The 23701-nt window shown below is 35.4% G+C and overlaps 3 protein-coding genes across 5 annotated transcripts; 2 read left to right on the plus strand and 1 right to left on the minus strand.

Annotated features, from left to right (window-relative positions):
* The first annotated feature begins 665 nt into the window (after positions 1-665).
* On the plus strand, positions 666-5903 carry LOC116133957 (protein tesmin/TSO1-like CXC 2). 2 transcript variants are annotated; one of them, XM_031419617.1, is made up of 10 exons: positions 666-786; positions 1404-1567; positions 1655-2432; positions 3443-3909; positions 3994-4068; positions 4283-4463; positions 4688-4783; positions 4858-4924; positions 5116-5257; positions 5343-5903. In XM_031419617.1, exons 1-10 carry the CDS (start codon positions 733-735, stop codon positions 5665-5667), a joined length of 2349 nt encoding a protein of 782 aa, XP_031275477.1. In that variant the 5' UTR covers positions 666-732; the 3' UTR covers positions 5668-5903. The 2 variants fall into 2 exon arrangements, with proteins under 2 accessions (XP_031275477.1, XP_031275478.1); XM_031419618.1 differs by having other exon boundaries at positions 5119-5257.
* A 247-nt stretch (positions 5904-6150) lies between these two features.
* On the minus strand, positions 6151-10443 carry LOC116133912 (ER membrane protein complex subunit 2-like). The gene is made up of 9 exons (XM_031419583.1): positions 10088-10443; positions 9037-9101; positions 8603-8651; positions 8107-8201; positions 7864-7949; positions 7710-7769; positions 7528-7609; positions 6819-6932; positions 6151-6563 (listed from the first exon to the last, which is right to left on the minus strand). Exons 1-9 carry the CDS (start codon positions 10272-10274, stop codon positions 6396-6398), a joined length of 906 nt encoding a protein of 301 aa, XP_031275443.1. The 5' UTR covers positions 10275-10443; the 3' UTR covers positions 6151-6395.
* Positions 10444-14513: 4070 nt separating this feature from the next.
* Positions 14514-22107, plus strand: LOC116133894 (multisubstrate pseudouridine synthase 7-like). 2 transcript variants are annotated; one of them, XM_031419562.1, is made up of 21 exons: positions 14514-14648; positions 15218-15296; positions 15405-15608; positions 15850-16064; positions 16437-16509; positions 16775-16831; positions 17096-17175; positions 17260-17322; positions 17429-17516; positions 17762-17864; positions 17975-18078; positions 18362-18435; positions 18801-18865; positions 19010-19185; positions 19979-20046; positions 20144-20204; positions 20724-20761; positions 20871-20939; positions 21038-21389; positions 21503-21635; positions 22001-22107. In XM_031419562.1, the coding sequence occupies exons 1-20, from the start codon at positions 14566-14568 to the stop codon at positions 21530-21532; spliced, it is 2082 nt and encodes a 693-aa protein (XP_031275422.1). In that variant the 5' UTR covers positions 14514-14565; the 3' UTR covers positions 21533-21635; positions 22001-22107. The 2 variants fall into 2 exon arrangements, with proteins under 2 accessions (XP_031275422.1, XP_031275423.1); XM_031419563.1 differs by having other exon boundaries at positions 15247-15296; positions 21950-22107.
* The last annotated feature ends 1594 nt before the right edge of the window (positions 22108-23701 follow it).

Raw genomic sequence — 23701 nt, forward strand, 5'->3', positions numbered from 1 at the left:
AACGGCTTAAAAACGATCAGAAATTGTCGGTAATTCGCCGATCTGGCCTTTTCGGGCTAGATCCACAGTGGATCTTACTGACGGCCAGATCTGGCCTTTTGCAGCCGTGGTGGATCTGGCCGGAAAATGCCAGATCGATGCACATTCGGCCAGATCCACGTAATCTATGTCATAACACCAGATTCCGATCAGATTCCGTCGGTGGTGGCCGGAATCTGGCACTGTTGGTGGGTGGAGACGTTTTTGTCATTTTATAAAATTTTTATATATTGGGGTGTTTATTTAAATTAGCAAATCTATGAGATTTTTTAATAAATTTTTAAATTTTACCTCGTAATAATCACTTTATTCAATTATCCAGTACTATCTCTAAAATTTTATCCAAAATAATAAACTAAACGCACTCTTGGTTTCCTAGTTGTAATGGTATCACATTGCAAATAAACTTGGCAAATAAAAGCGACGGGTTCTCTAGACTAATTTTTTTTTTTCCTCCAATTTTTCAAAATTAATAGTATTTATTATGACTTATGAGGCTGAGATTGGGCCCGGTTCTGGGCCCGGGTTTACCAAACCCAAGAAAAAAATTAATTTCTTCTTTCCCGCCTTCCCGCCTCTCGAAACGCTTTTGTGTAGAAACTAGAAACTAGAAAGTAAAAGTGTTAAGCTGCGAGTTTCAGTGGAAAAATATGCAGAGGAGGAGCTACAGCAAGGACTTAATAGCAACTACAGATGGATACTCCAGATAAGAACCGAATTACTGCTACTTCGCTGTCCAAGTTTGAGGTAAATTTGTCAAACCCTTCCATTTTTTGTTTTGGGTTTTGTGAATTTACTTCAGTTTCGAGAGAATGACACAATTTGTGAGGTTTTGGCGTTGGGTTTTTGTTTTGATTATGATTTGGCATCTGGGTTTTTGTTGGTTTTTATTTTTATTTGAATTTGATGAGGCTTTTGAAGTACAAGCTGCTTTAATTGTGTGTACGGTTAAGGTCTTGTCATCGTTGATTTAGTTGAATTATTCTGATGCGATAAGATTTTTTGTGATTTAAGCAAACGAAAATGTTCGTTTTCAGGTTTCATGCACAGAAAAAAAATTTGAAATGCTATGATGAATTTCTATAGTGAGGAAACCTTTAAATGTGCAGGATGTTTCTTTTGTGCTTTTTCTTGTGGACATTCCCATAATTGCCTTTCTGTTACTGTGTCCTATTAAGCAAGCATTAATTTAAAATGGGCCGTTTTTCTTTTGCCTTGTCCGGCTTGGACCCATTTGATTTTTGCTTGGCAAAATTCATATTTCTGTGTTTGTGATTAGGATTTGTTGTTAACTGTTAAGATAATCTATTGCTGACTATGTTTTTAAGGCTATGTTGTGATAGAAAATGCTTGTCAACATGTAGGATTCTCCTGTCTTTAATTACATCAACAATCTTTCACCCATTGAGCCGGTTAAATCCGTACACACTGGTCACTCATTCAACTTGCTGAGTTTTACTTCTCCTTCATCTGCGTTTGCTTCACCGCAGTTCAGTTCCTTCAGAGAATCTAGATTTTTACCTAAAAGGTAAAACTAATTATTCATTCTTGCTTCATTTCATCCCATAATAAATAATCGTTTTGGACTTTCAACTGATGTTGTTTTTGTTTATAGTAATCAATCCCCAGATCCATTGAAGCCTGAGCATACTCTCTGTGGAAATGAAAACAAACCAAGTGAAGGGGATTCAGAAGTTGCTCAACCATCTGTTAGGTGTGCCCAACAACTGGAATGTCTTATGCCACAGAATCCTGCTAGAGAGATCACTCTTGAGCCACTTAATGAACCCTTGGGCTTAGCTATTGAGTTGTCAAAAACAATGAAATATGATTGTAGTAGCCCCGTTAGTAACAAGGTGTCTCGTGATGCAATGCAGACAAGCAAAGAGCCAGAAATGGCAGCTGGACCATCATTTATTCAATCCAATGAGGATGACTTGAGAGGGAGACACCAGTTTGAAACGAAAATAAATTTGCGTAAAATTCTTCGAATTGAGCAAAGTGAAGAAGTAGCAGAAAGTGATTGGAGCTCATTGATTTCTGATGTCTCTGATCTTCTAAACTCTAATCCATCCATTGTTGAGTATAATTTTGAGGAAAAAGACCAGACGACAGTGGATCCTGGAATGGTGTCTTTCATCTCAACAGCCCTACATCCCCCTCATGATAATTCCAATGATTTAGAGCAAACGGTATCTACCGGTCCAAGTGGTTCTTGCAAACAGAGTGAAATAAGAGAAGCAGTAACTCAAACTGGAGAAATCGGGGAACTGAAGGATTTGGATCAGACACCTGATTTTCTTTCTAGCACTCTTCTGAATAAGTTAGTTGTTAGTGAGTCCAGAACAGAAGTGGATGACAAGGGAGAAAAGTGTGGCCAGTCTAGCTGCAAGGTAAAAAGATAGATTTATTGTAAACTATTTTCAAATAGGAGTTGCACATCTTATATACAATTTATTCTTGATAGATACCACCTTCTATTCGTTATATTTTTCCTTGTGACAATTCAATGGTGAATTTACTTGCATAATTACCTTCATGAATGGTCTAAACGGTATAGCTGTTGTATTGATGAAACAACAATTTTCAGTGTTACAGAATAGGAAATTATCTGGAATATCTTTTGTTATAATTGACTTATCATTACTTTCCAAGTGTAATTTTTATTTTATTTTCATTTTTTATGACTTTACTGTCCCTCAAGAGTGTTTTATAAAAAACGATATCTGACTTCAAGAACAGTTATTGTGGCTCTTCTGTTGCCTTTTAGAGTAGAAATGAATTGTGAGAATTGTGTTTTCTGTTGATTATATCTAGCAGAACCTCTAATAACAATGCCCTATTTGTCAAAATAAAAAATAGGTCAACCAAAATCATTGTCAGTGTATGGTAATTGCATTGAATCTGTTTTAATATTAAGAGTTGTACCCTCTTTCAGTTCTCTGGATTGTTGATATTTAATTAGAAAAATACACTATCTAGAAGTAGATCTATAATGGAATGCAATGAAAGTTACAGTAGTTTGTATCAGGTGAATTATGGGAAGAGAAATTAATGTGGAAATATGAGAGTTCTCAAGTCTATACATGCATAGCAAATTTTTTACTTCATAATTAGAGGAAAACTTGAACAGGTCCCCATGTAGGAAAACAGTCAGCCACCTCCACATGATTTTATCATATATGAACGCAACTTGGAACTTTTACTAATACCAGCTAATCATGGTGATTTGCTTCTCAAATATCATGTTTTGTACTACTATAATTTGAAATATTACTAGCAATGAAGTGGTCTGAAAGTCAATTTAATGCTTTCTCAAGAGCCTTGCATAGGGGAACGCTTATTGGCGGTCACAGTGAGTGTATCAATAATTTTTTCCCATGTTTTACCTGATTTCCTGCAGCAGCTTAAGATACGAAGGCGTTGCCTGGTTTTTGAGAAGGCAGCGGGTCTCAAAAAGCAAGCTGAAAATGAGTCTAACTGTACTTCAATCCAGTTACAATCTGATCATGAAGTTGCATGCGTAGGAAAGCAGTTGGTCCCAGGTAAGAGGGAAAGTGGTTACTCTTCGTCCATATTACCGGGTGTTGGATTGCACTTAAATGCTCTTGCAGCTACTTCAAATAATGGCAAGATTGTCAAGTGCCGAACTCTACCTTCTGGAAGGCAACTAATAAGTATGACAAGTTCCATGTCCTCTGTTGGTTCTGTGACATCCAGTCAAAATCTTAATGAATCGTCGACTCTGCACTCCATGGAAAGGGATTCATTTCCCTGTGACCATAAATTTAAGGTGATGGAAAATGCTCTGCAAACATGCCCAAGTGATGGTGGTGAAGAATTCAACCATTCTGATCCCAAGATAAAGAGGTATGTATAGCAATAACTACTTTTGGACATCTGATCAGAAATTCTTTTGCTCAGAATTTAGAATTGAACTACTATAATTTTCAGATACAAGCCAGAGCCTGATGATGAAAGTAAGGCCTGCAAGCGCTGCAATTGTAAGAGGTCAAAATGCTTGAAGCTGTAAGTTTATTGCTTTTTGTTTTGGTTTAGTAGTCTATATGTGTGTGTAAGATAGTTTTCTTTTTTCTTTTGTTCAAGTTTGATTATGTTTCATCTTGCAACTTGTCACTGTTATCATGTCAGTTTCCATCAATTTACTGGGTACTAGGCAGTCATTTTCCCTTTCATTTGTTATTCATTTATTTATTTATATGATTCATGTTCTTTGACACAGTTACTGTGAATGCTTTGCCGCTGGTCTCTACTGTGTAGAGCCTTGTTCATGTCTAGATTGCTTTAACAAGCCTATTTATGAAGATACTGTGATGGAGACTCGTAGACAGATCGAATCTCGCAACCCACTTGCATTTGCTCCAAAAGTGATCAAAAGTGTTGACTCTGTTACAGAATATGGGGTTAGAAGTTATCATTGATTATTCTATTTTCAGTCATCGTAGCACTAGTCACTACAATCCATTCTTTGCATGGCCTCATTCTTGAGTGCACAATGTAATACCACATTGCTAAAATTCGTGAGCTTGGGGCTGTGATGGCTTTTCTGTAGACCTTTTTCCCATGAGGTTCCTTCAACAATTAACAATTATCTTTAATAATTCACACTCTGTATTCATTTATGCAGGATGAAATTAACAAGACTCCAGCTTCAGCCAGGCATAAGAGTGGATGCAACTGCAGAAAATCAAGCTGCTTAAAAAAATACTGCGAATGCTTTCAGGTTTTTGTTTTTTAGCTCAGTATAAGTTCTAAAAGGTTTCCATCTGATATCAACACTGTTGTTTGTGCATGAAGGGCGGTGTTGGATGCTCTATAAGCTGCAGATGTGAAGGATGTAAAAATGCTTATGGAAGAAAGGATGGTAAGTGCTAATCTGGTTCTTTTATATTCCCATGCATCTGTTAACGAATCGTTTTATTAATCTGTTCAATTATCTTATTATAACATTGTTTCCGGAACAAACTTCTCTCCCACTCTTACATAATAGGTTGCTACTTGCTAGTAAACGCATTTCTGACTGCAGTTTCTTATTTTGCCTTTCTGTTCCATTAGGAGGTGATGAAACTGAAGACGAAGGGGAAGAATCAGAAGCCTGTGAAAAGAATGAATCAGACACAACCTTAACTGATAATGTGGTCAAAAAGGGTGAAGAGGAGTATCCAGATCTTCTGATGATACCTTCTGATGTTACCAGGTTCCCTATCTCAGCAATCTAAATTAGTTTTCATCTGTTGTTAATTATTTGCCATGCTATCGACTTGACTGTCGTTCATCTTTAGGGGTAAACGCTCAGGATCATCTCTTTCTACTTTTGGTCCATCTCCTAAGCTGTCCACCAGCATAAAGCTTCGAACATCTAATCTTTTCCATCAGCCCAAATTTGAAACACATCTTCAGGTGATTCCAGAAGAAGAAACTCCCAAGAATCTTGAAAGCAATTACTCACCTACTGGTGGTGGTGGTGTGCACTCAGCCTCTCCAAACTGTATGAGGATTTTACCGCCTAATAACAAGACAGGATCATCACAATTTAGGTATAGAACTAGGAGGTTGACTCTGAGACAGATAACATTCCCATCAGCCACCCCAAGAGAACCTCAGTAATAATCTAAAAGCTCAAGTTTTCTTCAAAGATGCTGAGGTTTGTTCTGGTTGTGCTGAGTGTGAGCCAATTAAAGGTTTTAAAATATAAGAAAAGAAAAAGCATGCCTACCTCTGGTAGGTATCAGGTGTGTCATCTTTCGGTGCCAACCTCATAATACTAAATAATTCCATAAAATTTAATATCATGTATCATATTCCTATGTCTTCTATTGTACAACTTAAAGAAATTCCTGCACTGTTGCTGTATTATTTCGTGAGTTTTAATTCACAGCTTTCATGTGATCAATTTAACCCTGCAATTTTTGTTTCTATGGAGCAAAACTGGCCTAAAGGTACAATAAAAGCGGACTGGTAAATCAGAAAAAATCCTGAAGGAGAAGGAATTCGTACAAAGGATCCTGATACATATCAGGTATGAGCACCCATATTTAGGTGCATACATAAACAAGATTAACTCCACATATGAGAGGCAGAGAAAGCAAATGAATATAACCTTTGATCTTTATGCAGGGGAAAATTTTTATCTCACAACATTATCAGTTTGCCAATGGAGCATCTAAAAAATACATAATGTCCTAGTCTTAACGACCTTTAGAAAAAAACAAAGAAAGAAGATGCTTCAATTAATGACCATCTAATGTTTTTGCCAATTCACTTCTGTTCTACGCTGTGCCGGTGACCCTAGTTAGAGTTGAAATGAGAATCTTGAACACCAAAGGCAATGTGAATTATGAAATTTTCAAACTTCTTAAAGCAGAAGCAAGCAGGGGAAGCTTTCCAGGAGCTCTCTGTTTGTAGTCTTTCTCCAAAGCAGCAGCTGCCAAAGATTGCAGCTCTGGACCCTCCTTATCTTCCTTGTTCCGTCCTTTCGTTAGTTGTGCAATGGCCGAGGTACACTGGCAACCAGGATTTAAAACTCAGTCAAGCAAAGTTAATTACTACAGGATGACAACAGAGGAGCAGAGAGAAATCAACTATTAAGACACAAGATTGTATAAAAGAAATTAAAGAGCCAATAGGCCAGTCTTGTACCGAAAACCTAAAGTATAATATCAAAGCCAGCACCCAGCAAAAGAAGTGCCAAACAGAGATTAATGTCCCCAATACACACAAAGTTCATCTGAAGAGTATGTGCCAAGAGAAAAGCTCACCAAGCAGAGGCCAAAGAGTGCTCTAGTATTCTTGCCCCCAGTCAAGTCTATCGTGGATGCATAGTATTTCTTAGCTGTCTGAAGGTTTTCTAGTCCACCAAGTGTGTATAACACCTGTTCAAGAAATCAAAAGAAGCATATGTTAGATTTACACCTATATTACTGTTCCTTGTGCAAGGATATAACTTTTTTAAGTCGGAAACAATGCATGAACAATAAGTCTATCTAAATTGTAAGTTGGAGCACACCAATAATTTTCAATCCACATACTTATTCTCCCTTTCTTCAGTGGAGGGGGAAATGCTCCAGAAGAAAACAGAAAATATTGAAAACAATAAACAAAAGTAGTAAGCTCTTTCCCCCTCTTTCTGTGAGCAGAGAAATGCTCTCTGAAGGCAAAAGGTATTCAATGCACAAACACAGAAACATAATTCATTAAAGACTAAAAACCATTTTGTCATCAATCACTAAATTTCTAGAAGTTGTTCCCCATTCAGATGATGGATTAAGTTTTAAGAGATAAAAGAAAAGAAGTTTGTTTAAGAGGCAGTTGCTTTAGCGTACAGAACACAAGAAAACTTTCTTAAACTATTCAAATACAGGATCTTTGAACTCCCCAGTAATATCTCTATCATAAAAACCAAAAAAAGAAGGAAATATTTCATTAAACAATCAATAACTGGTAATAAGAAATAAAGAAGGCACTCACATCAGCATACGCTAGGTGATGAAGTGGAACAGTTGGCTGCGATAGTATGAGCTCCTCATAGCAAAAAGCAGCTTGTTTGTACCTAATTTACAAACACAAAGAAAACTAAGCTATGGGAGGAAACAAAGAGTAAACACAAGATAGAGGAAGGACAATTTAGGGGGAGTTGGAAGAGCACTCACATTTGCAATGATATATATATTTCGGCAAGTTCTCTCCAGGCATCATGATCTGCCATAAATCTGAAAAGAGTGGAAATACAACAGCTTAGCCATATCTGTTTTGTTTATATATTATCAGAAAAGGAAGGGAAGAATAGGCTTGAGAGAAACTCACATTTCCAGATATTTATTAAGCAAATCTATGGCTCCTGAATAGTCACCTTGTGCCTTTGCTATAGATACTCTCCTTTTATGTAATACCTGTTTCAGAAACATCACATTGTTCGGCATTAAACAGTTCTTCACTTTCCAGATAAAAAAGTATTATATTTCTCACACAGGAACGATAGAACAGTCAATATACTCCATTCTTACAGAAAAGGAAATTCATTTATGCAGAATCAGTTACAGAATTTACCTGATCAAGTGGATTATCCTCTAAAAGGCCTGAGTAGGCTTTCTCTGCCTCTGCCCACAATCCCTTTGCTTCAAGCAAAATAGCCTCTAACCTTCCTGTGATTCATGCAAATAAAGAACTAATATATGAGCAAACTTGCCTATGCACATGTTGATAGGCATTAAGCTTTAAACACTTATGGACTGATCAGCAAGGCAGCCAATTAAGAATCTGACCATTCATCTTCAAAATGTTTGCAATTTACAGAATGACCATGTCAAGAAGAAAAAACTAAGCACATTTATTGATACTAAAGTGTGTCTGCAGTAATAAAAATAGATTTAGACTGAAGGTCCTCAGGGATGTCAGCCCATCAGTAAGCTTACCGGCCATTAAAGGCATCAGCATCACTCTTCACTTAACAATGACCAACACAGCAAGCTTATGCATGGATAATTTTCCCATAGAAACTAAGACATAAATGTAATAATTTGGAGAAAATGGTTGTTCAACTCACCAACCCTTTTGCTCTCTGGAAATTTCTTCTGCAAAACCTTAATGCAGTCCTGTGAAATTAAAGAAAGAATCTCATAAAAACAACCTACCAATAAGCAAAGTACATAAGTTGGAAAAATGCAACATCAAGGCAATGATAAAGAAAAAGGACCAGTTTACAGAATCCAAAAACTAACTTAAGGAAGTAGGCTTGAAGTAGAAATTTTGTCCAAACAATACAAAAATCAATGTGAAATTATGATTACAATGCATTTCCAGCAGCAGATAGCCATTGCAACACAATATCCAGAAGTAGAAACCACTTTTGTGGTTCAACTGGCATTTCTGAGAAACTAAATCATGGAACGAAAACAAATCTATAATCACTTTGTTACAGTACACAAAAAATATTGAAAAGAATCCAAAAAGGAAAAACTTAAAAAGGGAAGAACAAACCTTCGCAACATCAAGACATTGACAGTCCATAGCTGCAATTGATACCTGTTCATACAGTGTCCATTCTGCATCAAAAAAACAAGTATTTGTTGGTCACAAATATTTGAATGGATGAAAAGCAGTACAACAACCAGAAACAGCTAGCAGGCAAATATATTATATTGATAAAACACAACTAAAACAACAATTTAAAAAGTTACATTGATGAAACACAACTAGAACAACAATTTAAAAAGTGTTAATTGAGCCTATACTATGAATCACAATTTGGCAAAATAATAGAATACTGTATCCAAATTGCAGATTGAACTAACTACCAATAGGATCCATAAAGTGGTCATCCAAGTAATCCTAAAGATACAAAATCTTAAAGTGTATTAAGGAAAAAGGTTCTCTCTCCTTTTTCTGCTTCTTGATTCTCCTTGACCTTTCACCATGAATTTCACATCAAAGGCTTAAGATCCAATTGGTATTTCCAACAATAGTTCCAATGCTAGCTAATTATATCAATAAAAAAATTAATTACTCAAAATTCAGTCAATATAATAAATTAAAAAAATTAAAAAACCTAAGCCCAATGACACATAAAAGTTATCGATATTGAAAAAGAAAATATCTTACTGACCAAATTGAAATGAACTTCAACAATCAAAAACACACACAATCGAACAAAACAAAACAACAAACCACAAATTCTCTGTTCAATTCAATCAAGTATCAAGGCTTCAATGTCACATGTGACAAATCAATCAAATCAACTAACTCAAAAATACCTAAACTTTTATAGACTGTACTGCCACTTCCTTCTCATACCTAATTGAAAACAAGCTTCAAAATCTCATAAACCCAGTTCAACAAATCAACAGAATTTTCACTAGTAATTACATCTGCAAGCCATACGAATCACATCCAATCCAAATCAAGCTTCGAAATCTCAAACCCACCACAGAAAACCGTTGAACAGATCAAAAAACTTAAAAGTCGAGCTCAATGGAACAATTCCAAAAACAAAACAAAACAAAACCCAATTGAAGAAATCAAGAGAACTAACCATCTGGGCCAAGACTGGATCGCTTCTTGGGGTCATTCAAGATCGATAAGCCATGCTTCAAGACCTTCTCAGGACGTCTAACCTTGAGCTTCTTTACTAAACAAAGATACTCCCAAGCCCCTCCTCCGCCATTATCAACCTGGTTCTCCAATCTGTTCAATTGGGTCTCTTCTGTCTTGGTCACCATCTCTCTGTGCGTGTCTGTGTGTGTGTGTGAAAATAACAATGTGAAGTGGTGTCTCTTTGCTTTTGGATCTCTTATTAGTTTGATGTATGTTTGTTTGTGATTGTTAATTGACTTGGGAGTTCTTTTGTGTGTTTTGTTGGTGTACCCGCTTCCAATTATTGTTGAAGGCCAAGTTGCGTTTGGTCGGTAGATTTTTTTTAGGGAAGTACTTTTGAGTAAAACCGTAGAACTGAAAAAGGGCCATGAGCTTATTTGTTTAAAATTTCAACAAAAGGGTTATTAAAATTTTACAAAGCATGGGCTATTTTGATATTATGTGTGCAGGCATTAATTTTCTAATGGTAATTTTGATTAGATTCTACAAGTACCGAACCTATATACTAGTAAGAGTAACACTAGTCTTACAAAGAGGTATACAAAGAAACAATTCATATCCTTAAAATTCATGATTCTCTCTCTTTCTCTCTCTTTTTCCCTTCTTTTAAGGGGTAGAGATTATCTATTTGTATGTCTCTTTATAAGGCTAGTGTTACTCTAGTAGTAAAGTATAGAGGTTTTATTTGATTTTACAGCATAAGGGTGCATTTGATATCTAGATAAAGTACAGGGCTTACCTTAAATAAACTAATATAGGGTTCTCTTTTTCAGTGTCAAGCTCGAGCTCCACACCTCAAGCTTGACCAAGCTTAAACTCAAACTCGAGCTTTAGCTCGATACTATAGTAGTCGAGCTGAGCTCGAGTAACCAAATACTTGGCTCAGCTCGGCTCGATTACACCCCTAAGCCCTATGTGATTATCTAAAAATCTAGTTCCTGTATGAGCTTAAATAGTATTTTACATATTGAGGTAGCTTCTTGTTATTGTAGTAAAGTCAATATGATATTTGAAACATCAAGGGTGTTTTGAATCTTTCGGTAAAATGGATCTAATAATAGTTACACAAGGGTACTTTTGATGTATATGTAAGTACATGGGCATGTACGATATTTGACATATCAAGGGTAATTTTGAATGATTGATATTTACAGTACCGAAGGTGTTTTGGAAATATTTGTAAACTGAGGGAATCAATTTATATCAACCAAGGGTGCTTTTGATTTATTGGAAAGTAGATGGGTCAAATAATTTGGTTGATATTTCGGCAAGTGAAGAGGCTGAAGCACGAGGACGTTGATTTTGATAAATTTTTAAAAGAATAGGCGAAATAAAATTTCACAACCCAAGGGTGCCTTTGATATAATGGTAAGTACATGGGCTTAAAAATTTGACAAATAAAGGGTGCTTCTGATATTTTTTTCAAGTACAGGTGCTGAATGAATATTTGGCAAGTTGAGGTTGTTTTTGATACCCTTGTAAGTTACGGGTTTTACTGATATTTCACAACATAATGGTGCTTTTGATGTTTCATCAAGTAAGGGGACTGAATCAATAGTTAACACGTCAAGTGTGTATTTGAAATCTTTTTGAAGTAACAGGCTCAACTAATATTTGACTTCTCTAGGGTGCTTTTGATATATGGCTAAGTACATGGGCTTACCTAATAGTTAACAAGAGTGCTTTGACATTTCGTCAATTAAAGGGACAAAACGATACTTGGCACGTTGAGGATGTTTTGATATATTCTTAAACTGACAGGCCTAACTAATATTTGGCTTTTCAAGGGAGCTTTGATACATTGTTAAGTGCATAGACTAAACATATATTTAACATGTCGAGGGTGTTTTTGTTACCATTTTAAATTAGCCAGCGTAGTTGATATTTGACAAAAAAAGGAGTGCTTTTGATACATTTGTAAGTACATGGGCTCCTAATACACATTGAGGGTGCATTTGTAATTTGTCAAGTAATTAAGCCTTAATTCTTTAAAATATTTTGCACACTGGGCGCGTTGTTATATCTTTAAAATTAAATGGCTTCATTGATATTTGTCTAAGAGAGGGTGGATCTTGCATTGTTGACCTGTCAAAATGGGTTTATTCCCGTGGGTAGACCTGTACCTATCAATTATACATAGGGTACGGGTATACTCTTAAGGACCCGTGAATAGTGAACCCATACTCGGACCCCCGCTTTTGTAGCGGGTAGACCGGGTATACCCACATTTAAAAAAAAAAAAAAAAATTAATAAAAATTCCTTTATTCTAAATTTCTAATTCTTTTCACACAAATTCATTCCAAGTCTACCCAAAACAGCCTCACAGCTAGTCTAGCCACACCCATACACCCGCATCACTGTCAGCCGCACAGCCCTTCTAAAAGATCCAAAAGATCACCATCATGAAGAGACCAATCCATCAGATCACCATCGTTAGCCGTTTTTCTTATTGTGAAGAGACTAGTCGATCAGATCACCGCCATCTGCCATTTTTCTAACCATGAAGAGACTAGCTTATTAGATCACCATCGTTTCCAAAAGATCAAAAAGTGTCGATCCCATTTTGAAGAAACTCAAAGCCCTCAAAATAGATGTGAAATTGAGCTGGTTGTGTGTTGAAAACTTGAAATGAATTTGCAAGAGTTGTTTAAATTGTGGTGGTGTGATTTTTATAGAAAATTGAAGTGTTCAGCTGATATTGTTCGTATGATTGATTGTTCCTTTATAAAAAAGAGCAACTGTTCTTCCCCATGTTTTGTTTACTAGCAGTTGGCTTGAGAATTATTGAGTTTGATGAATTGGTGGTGAAAATTATGGATGAAATGAGGCCTAAACACAGAGATTGATGTGCGCTTGACGGAAATTTTTTGATGCTAAGAAGTTGGATAAAGAAATAGAGAAATGAAAGGAAAAGAAGTTGTTGCATAAACGGTACCCGTGGGTCCACCCGTACTCATATAGGGTAGCATACGGGTTTAAATTTCATTACCCGTATAGAATTAGGACTTTTTGGATCCTTACCTTTTTTACCCGTATCCACGATGACTCGATCCATACCCACTTGGTTCACCTAGTGTGCCAAGTATATGCAATGGTGATTACGTGTGTGTAAATGATATCTAACACATCGTAGGTGCTTTTTATTTTTTTCAAGTATGGATACTTAATTGATATTTTGCACGTCGAGGTTGTTTTGGTATCTTTGTAAATTTAAGGGCTTTAATATATTTGCACCATATGGGTGCTTTTTACATATTTGGTAAGAACTTAGTTTAAATGATATTTGAAATATCAAGGTTTCTTTTGATATTTTTGGAAGTAAAGGGGTTTCTTTTGAAATTAAGTATGATTTGATTTTGTTGCAAAATGGGGCTTATTTGATGGATTTCCATAAGGATGCGTCTGGCTGGAGGGTATTTGACATTACTTCAGTAATATCATCTTATACTACTTTATATTACCATATTTGGTTGTCAAATAATATAAAATTCTAGTAATCCTCTAATACCAATAGTAATCATTGTTAGTTATATAGGCGGTAATATGTTTATCACCTCTTTCTTAGATATTTTGAGATTATTTATAATCTAATTTTTGTTACAATTTTACCCCTTATTAATAAAAATTTAAAACAATAATGCCCTTATTTTGAAATTAATTTACATGAACATGCCATTACAATTTTATCTGTAATTAATTAAGTTTTTGGACAATAATATCCTTATATTTAAAACAAATTGTAGGCTACCCAAGACCATCGCTACTTGCTAGCTACCAACACTGGCCCGACGTGGTCGGAACGACGTATGACCAATTGGATATAGTCGATCATGTTTAGATCTGGCCGTTTTCGGCCAAATCTATTTGGCTAAATCTACGCATGAGCAACCAAATTCGGTTGGCCATATGCCGTTCCGGTGACTGCCAATTGCCGTCCGATGGCCGGCTGTCCTGTTAGGTAGTTGGGGTGCTTTTGTTAATTTTTAAATTTTTGTTGTGAGGGTGTTTAGTAAATTCTTAAATGTAGAGGGTTAAAAAAATATAATCTAATAATAATATTATTATTAAAATAAAAGGGCAAATCAGTAATCTATATAACATACCCACTAATTTATTTCAAATTAACCAAACATATTTTCTTAAACATTCACAGTAATCCTCAAAGGAATCTTTCAATTAATATAACATGTTCAGTAATACAACGTTTTCTGAACCAAACTCACCTTAAATAAATAGGCTATGTTACAGGGGTTTATGTGTAATTTACCTGAATTTAACTGACAAAACGAGCGTTTCTTAGCAAAGTGAAAATGTGGAGAAATCCTGTATCGTTGTCATTCTCAGCTCTAAAACCCTACTCGCTCTGCAACTACGCTGTCTCCAGAGTATTGAACAAAACCCTAACAACAGTAAAAATGAAAACCCTTGATGAATCTGACGTCGGCATTTTCTGCTTCATCTCCAACCTCCCTGGTTTTCGTGGCATCCTCAAACAAAGGTTGTCACCATCTCTGTAGTGCACACACTTGGCTGTCTGCATTTATAGTAGTGTCATATTTTAAATTTTTTTAGTATTTTACCATCTGGATATGTTTGGTTTGGGAAGAAAATTCAAAGAAATGAACGTTAATGTGTGTTTATTTGAAAGAGTGAAATAAAAATTAAATGGATTAAAATAGAATATGCGGCAATGGCTGCCGTATCATTTTTAACAATTGCAGTGTCTTTATGACTAATTTCTACCTTATATGCTGGTTTTATTATAAATGAAGAGTTTGTAGTGGATTATGATGAGGGAAAAGTTCATTAATCTCCCATGAGATTTGGTTAAAATATAGACTACCTCATTAATTTCGAAAAACTCTTAACATGGTCACAGATTTCTCCTAAAATTATCAGAGGCCTCCCTTGAAGTTTAAAAAATTTTATCAGAAAATTCCTTAGAGAGGAGGTCTCTGTTTTCCAAACAAGACAGCTCTACCTATAAAAAAGTCAAACCCCCTGAAGGTAAAAAGGGAACTTATCCTCATAATTAGATAATTTCTAATTTTGGTTTTGTATTTGTAGGTATTCTGATTTTATTGTCAATGAAGTAGGTACTGATGGAAATGTTGTTCATTTGACCTGTTTAGATGCACCTCCAGAGGTAAGCAACTTCACATTAATTTTCCTATCGGTTCGTTGTATGTTACATATAAATGTGTGTTTGCTTGTCTATTTATGTGAATGATGGTTGGTTTTGTTGTCCATTCAGGCTGTGGTGGAGCATAAGGAAATGAAGAGATCTGATCAATTGAATAAAAGCTATGCATCTGAAATTGAATCGTTCAGATCACTTGCAGGTGATTCTGATGCAGATTGTTTGAAGGCTCTGATTAATCAAATTACTTCTGGCAATAGTGAAGACAGCATTTCGCCTGTTGTTCTTTCTGCTAATTCAGATAAATCCCATCGAACGGTTAGTTTACAAGTATCAAAATTTGTGCATTAGTGTATTGCATTGAGGATGGTGTGGTTTTAGTTTAGTTTATTGTGGTTCTCTGCCATTTCAAACTTTCAGACTTGGTCTTGAAAGAGATATCCGATACAGGGTTGATTCAATCTTTGGTTTCAGAGAGAGGCACTTATCTTACGTAACCTGAATTTATTTTGGTCTCTTTGTTCTTAAATAGTTAATTTAAACTTTTTGGATCTGTCAGGCAATACATAATTTCTTTAAGGAGAACTTCAAATTCCTGGTCACAGACACAATTGATGGCCCGGATGCTTCATCAAAATGCATACGCGTGAGATTGAATTCAGGAGGGAATAATGGCAGTGGTCGAAATTCTAAGAAACGGAAAGAGAGAGGTGATAACCCTTTCGATAGCAGAGGTTCAGAAAATTGGCCTGAGCATCAAGGCAAATTCCTCAGGTAGTGGGTATATAGGGTGGCTCATGCTGCCTGTTCAGCTGAGTCAAAGCTCATAAGTTATCCTTTTCTCATCAATACCTATGCTAATATAGAAGAAACAGATTTCGATTATTTGCTAATAGAAGAAATGGATCCTGCATGATTTATTAATGCTATTATTTGGTCCCCCAGACTAATTATTGACTATCCATTGCTTGCTTGTGTAGCAGGGAAACATTACTCTATATCTTTAAAGAAATTAGTGAAAAAAGTTAATTAAGAGATAGGATATATCTATCTATGCATGAAAGTTTTCTATTATCCTTGCGCAATCTTTCATGGAGTGAAGTTCTTATCATACTTTAACAGCATCTGAAAGGCACTCTCATTCAGGTTTCATCTGTACAAAGAGAACAAGGATACGCAGGAGGCTTTGGGGCTGATAGGAAAGATGCTTGGCATCCAGGTATGTTCTACTTGTGTTTCAGAATCGCTAATTTGTCTGCCCGCTAGTGGGACTGTGAAAGGATGTTGAAGTTGAAAATCATTTCTTCTTTTGTTGTTGGTGATCAATTAGGTTTCTATGATTGGATTCTCTTTTTTCCCACTCTAAATAATTGATCTTCATGTTTTGGATTTTTTTTTTTTCACCTAGCAACTAATACTTTTTCACCCTTAATCATCATTATTGTTGGATAATTATCCTTTTAACTGATGTTTTTGTTTGGCAGTCAAGATCATTTGGTTTTGCAGGTACAAAAGATAAGCGCGCAGTCTCAACACAAAGGGTGTGTAGTTCTGGTCTTTGCCCTATTTCTGCTGCTTCTTTTCGGAATCTTAGGTTTATCTATTAATTAAGATGAGAGGATTTTTTGCTCCAACTCGAAGCAAATGATTCACTTTGTGAGTTTATGTGATTAAATTCTCAGAACCAGAGATACACATTAGCTACTCTTTGTAAATCTTAGTTAGTGGAAAAAATATGTTAATGTTGTAATATATTAGTTGAATCTCAAATTGGTACTTTATACTGATTCTTCTTGTACTTCCAGGTAACTGTTTTCAAGCAGCGTGCAAGTAGATTAGCTGCTCTTAATAAAAGGTTGATTGGGATCCAAGTTGGTGATTTTTGGTAAGATCAATGAGTCCTGGGATCTTTGTTTTACCACAAATTATTTTTTGATGATTCATAAGTTTTGCCTGCATTATTTTCCAGTTATGTCAAGGAAGGTCTTCTTCTTGGGCAGCTCCAAGGAAATCGATTCACGGTCACATTACGGTGAGAGTTCTTCTGTACAACATGGATTCCATTTTTACATTCTCTTTTGTTATAATCATGGCTAACCTTTTTTGCCAATGTCTCATGGTGTGTACTATCTCCTCAGAGGAGTTGTTGCAAATTCTGAAGATGTCATCAAGGCATCTGCAAACTCATTAGGAAGGCTTGGGTTCATCAACTACTTTGGTTTGCAAGTACTTGATCATCTATCTCTCTCTTTCTCATTATGTTTTACTTCCTTTTGATTAATACTTTCTTCATTTGAACCACTTCCATTTGGTCATAACCTCTATAACAATTTTTTTTAATTTAATTTTATTTTTTGTGTTGAAAATATTATATATGTGAGGGAGCTTATCATGTGATGTGTGCATATTTGTGTTAAATTGAATTATGGCTTTTTAAACTCTGCTTATCCACAGTGTATAATTTTTCTCAGCGTTTTGGTAGTGGTTCTGTGCCAACTCAACTTGTTGGAGCCACATTACTTCGAGGAGAGTGGAAAGCTGCCGTAAGCATGATTCTTGACCCAAGGGAAGGGGATATCCTTTTTATTGTTTTTGAATCTTGCTAGGAGGATGTTTCATATGCTTGAATTCATTGTCATTTGAAAAACATTTGCTGTTTTTCTTGACTTATAATTTTTAATTACAAAGAAATGAGATAAGCAAGGCAAGAGAATATTATAAGGAAACTGATGACATTGACGGGACTCTAAGAAAACTACCTCGCCATTTGGTTGCTGAAAGGGCTATTGTAAGTTTTTGATTCTGGTTGCTTTTGCATAATCTTGTTTGGGTGTCTGCTAAGTTCTAATATGTATTGCTTGCATAAGATCTTGTGAGAATTACTTTCTTAATTTTCGATGTCTTTCAGAAACTTGGTGTTTTACTCTTTATTTGCCACCTTTATTGCAGTTTCTGTTGATCACGTCCTTGTCTCAGTTCTGATCTTCATATTTTCTGTTACTACTGAAGATTAAGTTAATACTTGTGTGCTTTGATTAACATCATCCTTTTCCCTTTTTATTCTTATGCAGCTGCAGTGTTTGAAGAAATGTCCTGGGAATTTCTTGCAGGCCCTGAAGGCTATACCTAGGACGTTGAGAATGATGTGAGTGAATTACTCAGTATATATGAGTACATAATTTCATACACTTGATCTGTGAAAAAGCTTGCCTCAGAAAAAAAAAAAAAAAAAAAAAAAAGAAATATTAGTGAAGCTGGTCTACCCTGAAACACTATAATGTATCTTTGAGTTATTTCTTTGCTACATCACATTAAAACCATGGCTAACTTTGCATATATGCAACTTATGCCTGCAAATGAGTTACTAAATACCTTATAGCACAGTGTTGTGGGGCAATCATTAGAACTTACAGCAATATATACATGTTTGCATGCAATCAAACAAGAGGCAAAAGGAGATATCTTTCTATAAATTTCAGTTAACAATATTGTTGCTGCTCTATTGTTTAGGTATGTACATAGTTACCAAAGCTACTTGTGGAACCATGCAGCAAGTATGAGAGTGGAAAAATACGGTATGCTTATTTTGTTTTTACAAATCTAAATTCCTCTAGCATTCTGTGCACATAACTACATCCGCTGTTGTAATGGTTATTATCAAAGCTTTATTGTGTCATTTGGAAGTGACATCTGAATTCTGTTATGTTATTACTATACAGGAACTGAGCAAGTTGTGGTGGGAGACTTAGTATATTCTAAAGCAGATAATACTGAGGAGCTGACATGTGTTAATTCTGAATGTGAGGCTGAGAATTGTAATGACATAGATGATTGTGGTCAATTAGATGAGGTCTCAGCTACAGAACTTCCTGTAGGAAGGAATAATCTTGTTAAGGTCAGGTTTATATCATACTGCTTGCTTAAATTTTTTGCTATTTCTGATGTAGAACCAATCTCATAGGGTGTACGTAGACCAAGTAGAAGAAAAAATTCAATATAGGTTGTTCTTTGGGAGCATCTGCACAGATCTGATCAGCAACCTATTTTTATTATCATCTCTTGTAGCATTCTGCTGTTTGACCTGCCTTTTATGTATGATGTCCTTGAAGATATTCTTTCAGATGTGAGAAACTATGTAGAAGAGAATAGGACATGTCTCTCTTTATTGTAATTTATTTGAATAAAAGTATAAAGGAAAATAGTTCCATTATTTGCTGCACTGTTGGTGATTCATTCATTAATAAAGAATTAATTAGTCCCTATCAAAAACCTGTAATCAGTTAGTGAGAATTTTGGAGGCGTCCGGATTTATTTATATGAATTATTACTGTGGAATTTTCCTACGTAAAAATCATGAACTAGATTCCATATATTTGGTCTAATTTGTGATGATCTATTAAGGGCATGATGCAGTGTCATTTCATGCCTATTTTATTTTTATGTCATGTTAGCATGACAAAATCCTTGTAGCTTAACAAATGGACGAGAGTTAGCTTGATATGACAAAAATCTAGTTTACCAAGTTATGTTAGCAGTGGAATCTTATGACATGAATGTAGAAGGAAATACTTCGTTTACATTTAACTTCTGCTTAGAATTGATGGTATAGTAATGTTTCTGTCATCTAACATGTAAATGTTCGCCTAATTTCTTTAATTTAAGAATGATAGCTTCTTTTGATGTTTCAGACTGCAACTGCAGAAGATATCCATACTGGAAAATATACTATTGATGATGTCATTCTTCCTATGCCTGGGTAAGGGGAGACGTAAATTATGTTCTTCATTTTGCATGTTTCAGTTGTGAAAAAATATTTCTTTCTTATCCAACACAATTGTTTTCTTGTTTGGCAGTTCCCGAGTGATTTATCCCACAAATGAAGTTGCTGAAGTTTATCATCGTCTGGCAAAGAAGGTATGGTGTATTCTAGATGCTGCTGAGGCCTTTATGGTGCCTGTTCTTTTATACTTTCTATTTCCCTTTCTTTTATCTTGGTTGATTAGTGTATGCACACAGCTCAGTGAGAGAGAAGGCCTAAAAGCTAGCATGCATATTCATGCCTAAATGAGGTTAGGTTTAGGGACAAAACCATGGGGCGATGGTGACTTGTCCCAAGGAAAAACTGCTAATTATGGTCTCATTGAAATGGAGGATTACAACAGGATATAATTAAATATAAGTATAATTTCACTATAAACCCTAGAAATTCAGTTGTGAGGCTGCCTATCTGCATTCTGCTGAAACAGATTTCTGGAGACAAACACAATCAGATGCATAAATGGATGTGCCTACATTGATTTGCTTGACAGAAACAATATATTTTTGTTTGGAGGGTTTACTTTTCTTAATTCACCTACATTACCTAAAAGCTTTCTTTTATTCTTCTTTTTCCTTCTTTTCTAGTGTTAGTTATTGTTTATTTGCATTGAGCAGGATGGGATCAACTTGACAGAGATTGTTCATAATGTCAAGTATGTTGCAATACATGTCCCTTAACCCTGTCTTTCTCTCTTTTCTTGGTCATGTCTTTTTTTATGTAAAAATTTCTAATTGAAATTGTATGTATGCCTATTTTATAAGGGAATTCTCAATAACCAGTATGACTGGAAGTTACCGGCAGGTGTTTCAAAAGCTGTTGGATTTTGAATGGTATCATTTTTTGTGTTCTCACATTATTATTGTTATCATTTTCTTCTCTTGATTTTTCTTTACTGCAAAATTACTGGATGTAATTTCTGTTGTCTCAGGGAGTTACTCAAGTACACTGATGCCAGTAAACCATTGGCTGAGACAGATTTGGACAAAATTGCCAAAGCTAAACCTCTGAGCATAATAAAAGAAGAGGAACTGGTCGGTGGAGATGAGAAAAAGGATCCCTCTGATTGCATAGAACAATTTGAAAGCTTAGAAAATGTAATAAAGCTTTCAACAGACGATAATGAAGCAGATTGCGGCAGAGAGTTAAGAGTGCCACAATTCAAATCGCTTCATGGGTCTGATTCTCAGGAAGTCCAGATGGCACTCAAGTTGGGGTTTACTCTTCCGACTTCATGTTATGCCACAATGGCCATAAGAGAGCTTCTGAAAACATCAACATCTGTATGTGATTTCATTTCCTTTTGTCTGTCTTTATGACATTAATCTTCAAATCAAACATTTCAACTAAACCATTCCTTCTGTTTGCCTAACTTCCACTTTCCTGTCTTTTTCAGGTTGCATTCCACAAAACATTAAATCAGTGAGCACATCACCTCTTGTAGAGATTTAGTTATTTGGGACAGTCAGATGTGTTATCTAGAAAGATTGTAATCCATGAGAATCAAGAATGAAGTGCGAGGAAATTAGGTAGAGTCTTGTTCTACGTATTAGTAATTTTACCTTGTTGATGAAGTTTATGGGTTTTTTTCTCCCCAAGTTTCCTAACTTGATGCCCAGTAAAGTTTTAAATGCATTACCATTTGGTTCAGTAACACAAATTTGAAAGATTATGCTTTTTTTTTTCCACATCAGTCAATTGACAAAGCCATATATTGGTTATTTGACTTTGTACATTCTCCTGTTTAAGGAAATTGGAGTCGATGAAGTTTAGTTGTTACCAATTCCATGAGACATGCATGTAACATATGTTTTCTTGTTTATGGAATTCCGTACACATGCAGGTGGCATGGAGATTATACATTACTGAACTCACTGTTATTGGTATATGCTAGAGATACATGGAGTCCCAGATATACAAATGGCAATACAAAGAAGATTGTGTCCTCTTACATACAATTTTGTATTCGTCCTTTTGTTGCTACATATTGTTCTCTTGAACTACCCTCACGTTGGAGTTTATGTGTTAAATTCTCAGACAGAGATACACATTACGTACTCTTTGTAAACTTAGTTATTGAAAAATAGGTTCATGTTGTAATATATTATTTTGAATCTCAAATTGTACTTTATACTGATTCTTCTTGTACTTCCAGTAACTGTTTTCAGCAAGCAGCATGCAGTAGATTAGCTGCTCTTAATAAAAGGTTGATTGGGATCCAGTTTGTGATTTTTGGTAAGATCAATGATCCTGGATCTTTGTACCACAAATTATTTTTTTTGATGATTCATAAGTTTTGCCTGCATTATTTGTCCAGTTTGTCAAGGAAGGTCTTCTTCTTGGGCACTCAAGGAAATCGATTCACGGTCACATTACGGTGAGAGTTTCTTCGTACAACATGGATTCCCATTTTTAAATTCTCTTTTGTTATAATCATCGGCTAACCTTTTTTGCCACTGTCTCATGGTGTGTACTACTCCTCAGAGAGTTTGTGCAAATTCTGAAGATGTCACAAGGCATCTGCAAACTCATTAGGAAGGCTTGGGTTCATCACTACTACTTTGGTTTGCAAGTACTTGATCATCTATCTCTCTCTTTCTCATTATGTTTATCTTCCTTTTATTAATCTTTCTTCATTTGAACCACTTCCATTGGTCCTAACCTCTATAACAAATTTTTTTGTTTTTTTTTTTTTTAATTTTTTTTTTTTTGTGTTGAACATAGTATATATTGAGGGAGCTTATCTGTGATGTGTGCATATTGTGTTTAATTGATATGGCTTTTTAAAACTCTGCTTATCCACGTGTATAATTTTTTCTCAGTCGTTTTGGTAGTGGTTCTGTGCCAACTCAACTTGTTGGACCACATTACTTCGAGGAGAGTGGAAAGCTGCCGTAGCATGAATCTTGACCCAAGGGAAGGGATATCCTTTTTATTGTTTTTGAATCTTGCTAGGAGGAATGTTTCATATGCTTGATTCATTGTCATTCGAAAAACATTTGCTGTTTTTTCTTGACTTATAATTTTATTATCACAAGAAATGAGATAAGCAAGGCAAGAATATTATAAGGAAACTGATGACATTGACGGGACTCTAAGAAAACTACCTCCTTTTGGTTGCTGAAGGCTATTGTAAGTTTTTGATTCGGTTGCTTTTGTCATAATCTTGTTTGGGTGTCTGCTAAGTTCTAATATGTATTGTTTGCATATGATCTTGTGAGAATACTTCTAATTTTCGATTTCTTTCAGAAACTTGGTGTTTCTCTTTATTTGCCCCCTTTATTGCAGTTTCTGTTGACAGTCCTTGTCTCAGTTCTGACTTCATATTTTTTTCCGTTACTACTGAAGATTAGTTAATACTTTGTGCTTTGATTAATATCATCTTTTTTTCCTTTTAATTCTTATCGCGGCATGTTTGAAGAAATGTCCTGGGAGTTTCTTGCGGCCCTGAAGGCTATACCTAGGACTTGAAGAATGAGTGATAATTACTCAGTATATGATCTATATTCATACTTGATCTGTGAAAAAGCTTGCCTCAGAAAAAAAAAAAAAAAAAAAAGAATATGTGAAGCTGGTCTACCCTGAACACTACTAA

Source organism: Pistacia vera, unplaced genomic scaffold (genome assembly GCF_008641045.1).
Source record: "Pistacia vera cultivar Batoury unplaced genomic scaffold, PisVer_v2 Contig277, whole genome shotgun sequence".
Classification (NCBI taxonomy): domain Eukaryota; kingdom Viridiplantae; phylum Streptophyta; class Magnoliopsida; order Sapindales; family Anacardiaceae; genus Pistacia; species Pistacia vera.

Excerpts from the sequence above, each read along its gene's own strand:
- LOC116133957 (XM_031419617.1), top strand. The coding sequence starts at position 733 with ATGGATACTCCAGATAAGAACCGAATTACTGCTACTTCGCTGTCCAAG. Across the intron at positions 4,069-4,282 it reads AGGTCAAAATGCTTGAAGCT|TTACTGTGAATGCTTTGCCG; the intron begins GTAAGTTTATTG and ends TCTTTGACACAG. Across the intron at positions 4,925-5,115 it reads TGCTTATGGAAGAAAGGATG|GAGGTGATGAAACTGAAGAC; the intron begins GTAAGTGCTAAT and ends CTGTTCCATTAG.
- LOC116133912 (XM_031419583.1), bottom strand. The coding sequence starts at position 10,274 with ATGGTGACCAAGACAGAAGAGACCCAATTGAACAGATTGGAGAACCAG. Across the intron at positions 7,770-7,863 it reads CTTAATAAATATCTGGAAAT|ATTTATGGCAGATCATGATG; the intron begins GTGAGTTTCTCT and ends CACTCTTTTCAG. Across the intron at positions 6,564-6,818 it reads CACTCTTTGGCCTCTGCTTG|TGTACCTCGGCCATTGCACA; the intron begins GTGAGCTTTTCT and ends CCTGGTTGCCAG.
- LOC116133894 (XM_031419562.1), top strand. The coding sequence starts at position 14,566 with ATGAAAACCCTTGATGAATCTGACGTCGGCATTTTCTGCTTCATCTCC. Across the intron at positions 14,649-15,217 it reads CGTGGCATCCTCAAACAAAG|GTATTCTGATTTTATTGTCA; the intron begins GTTGTCACCATC and ends TTGTATTTGTAG. Across the intron at positions 17,176-17,259 it reads ATCCAAGTTGGTGATTTTTG|TTATGTCAAGGAAGGTCTTC; the intron begins GTAAGATCAATG and ends ATTATTTTCCAG.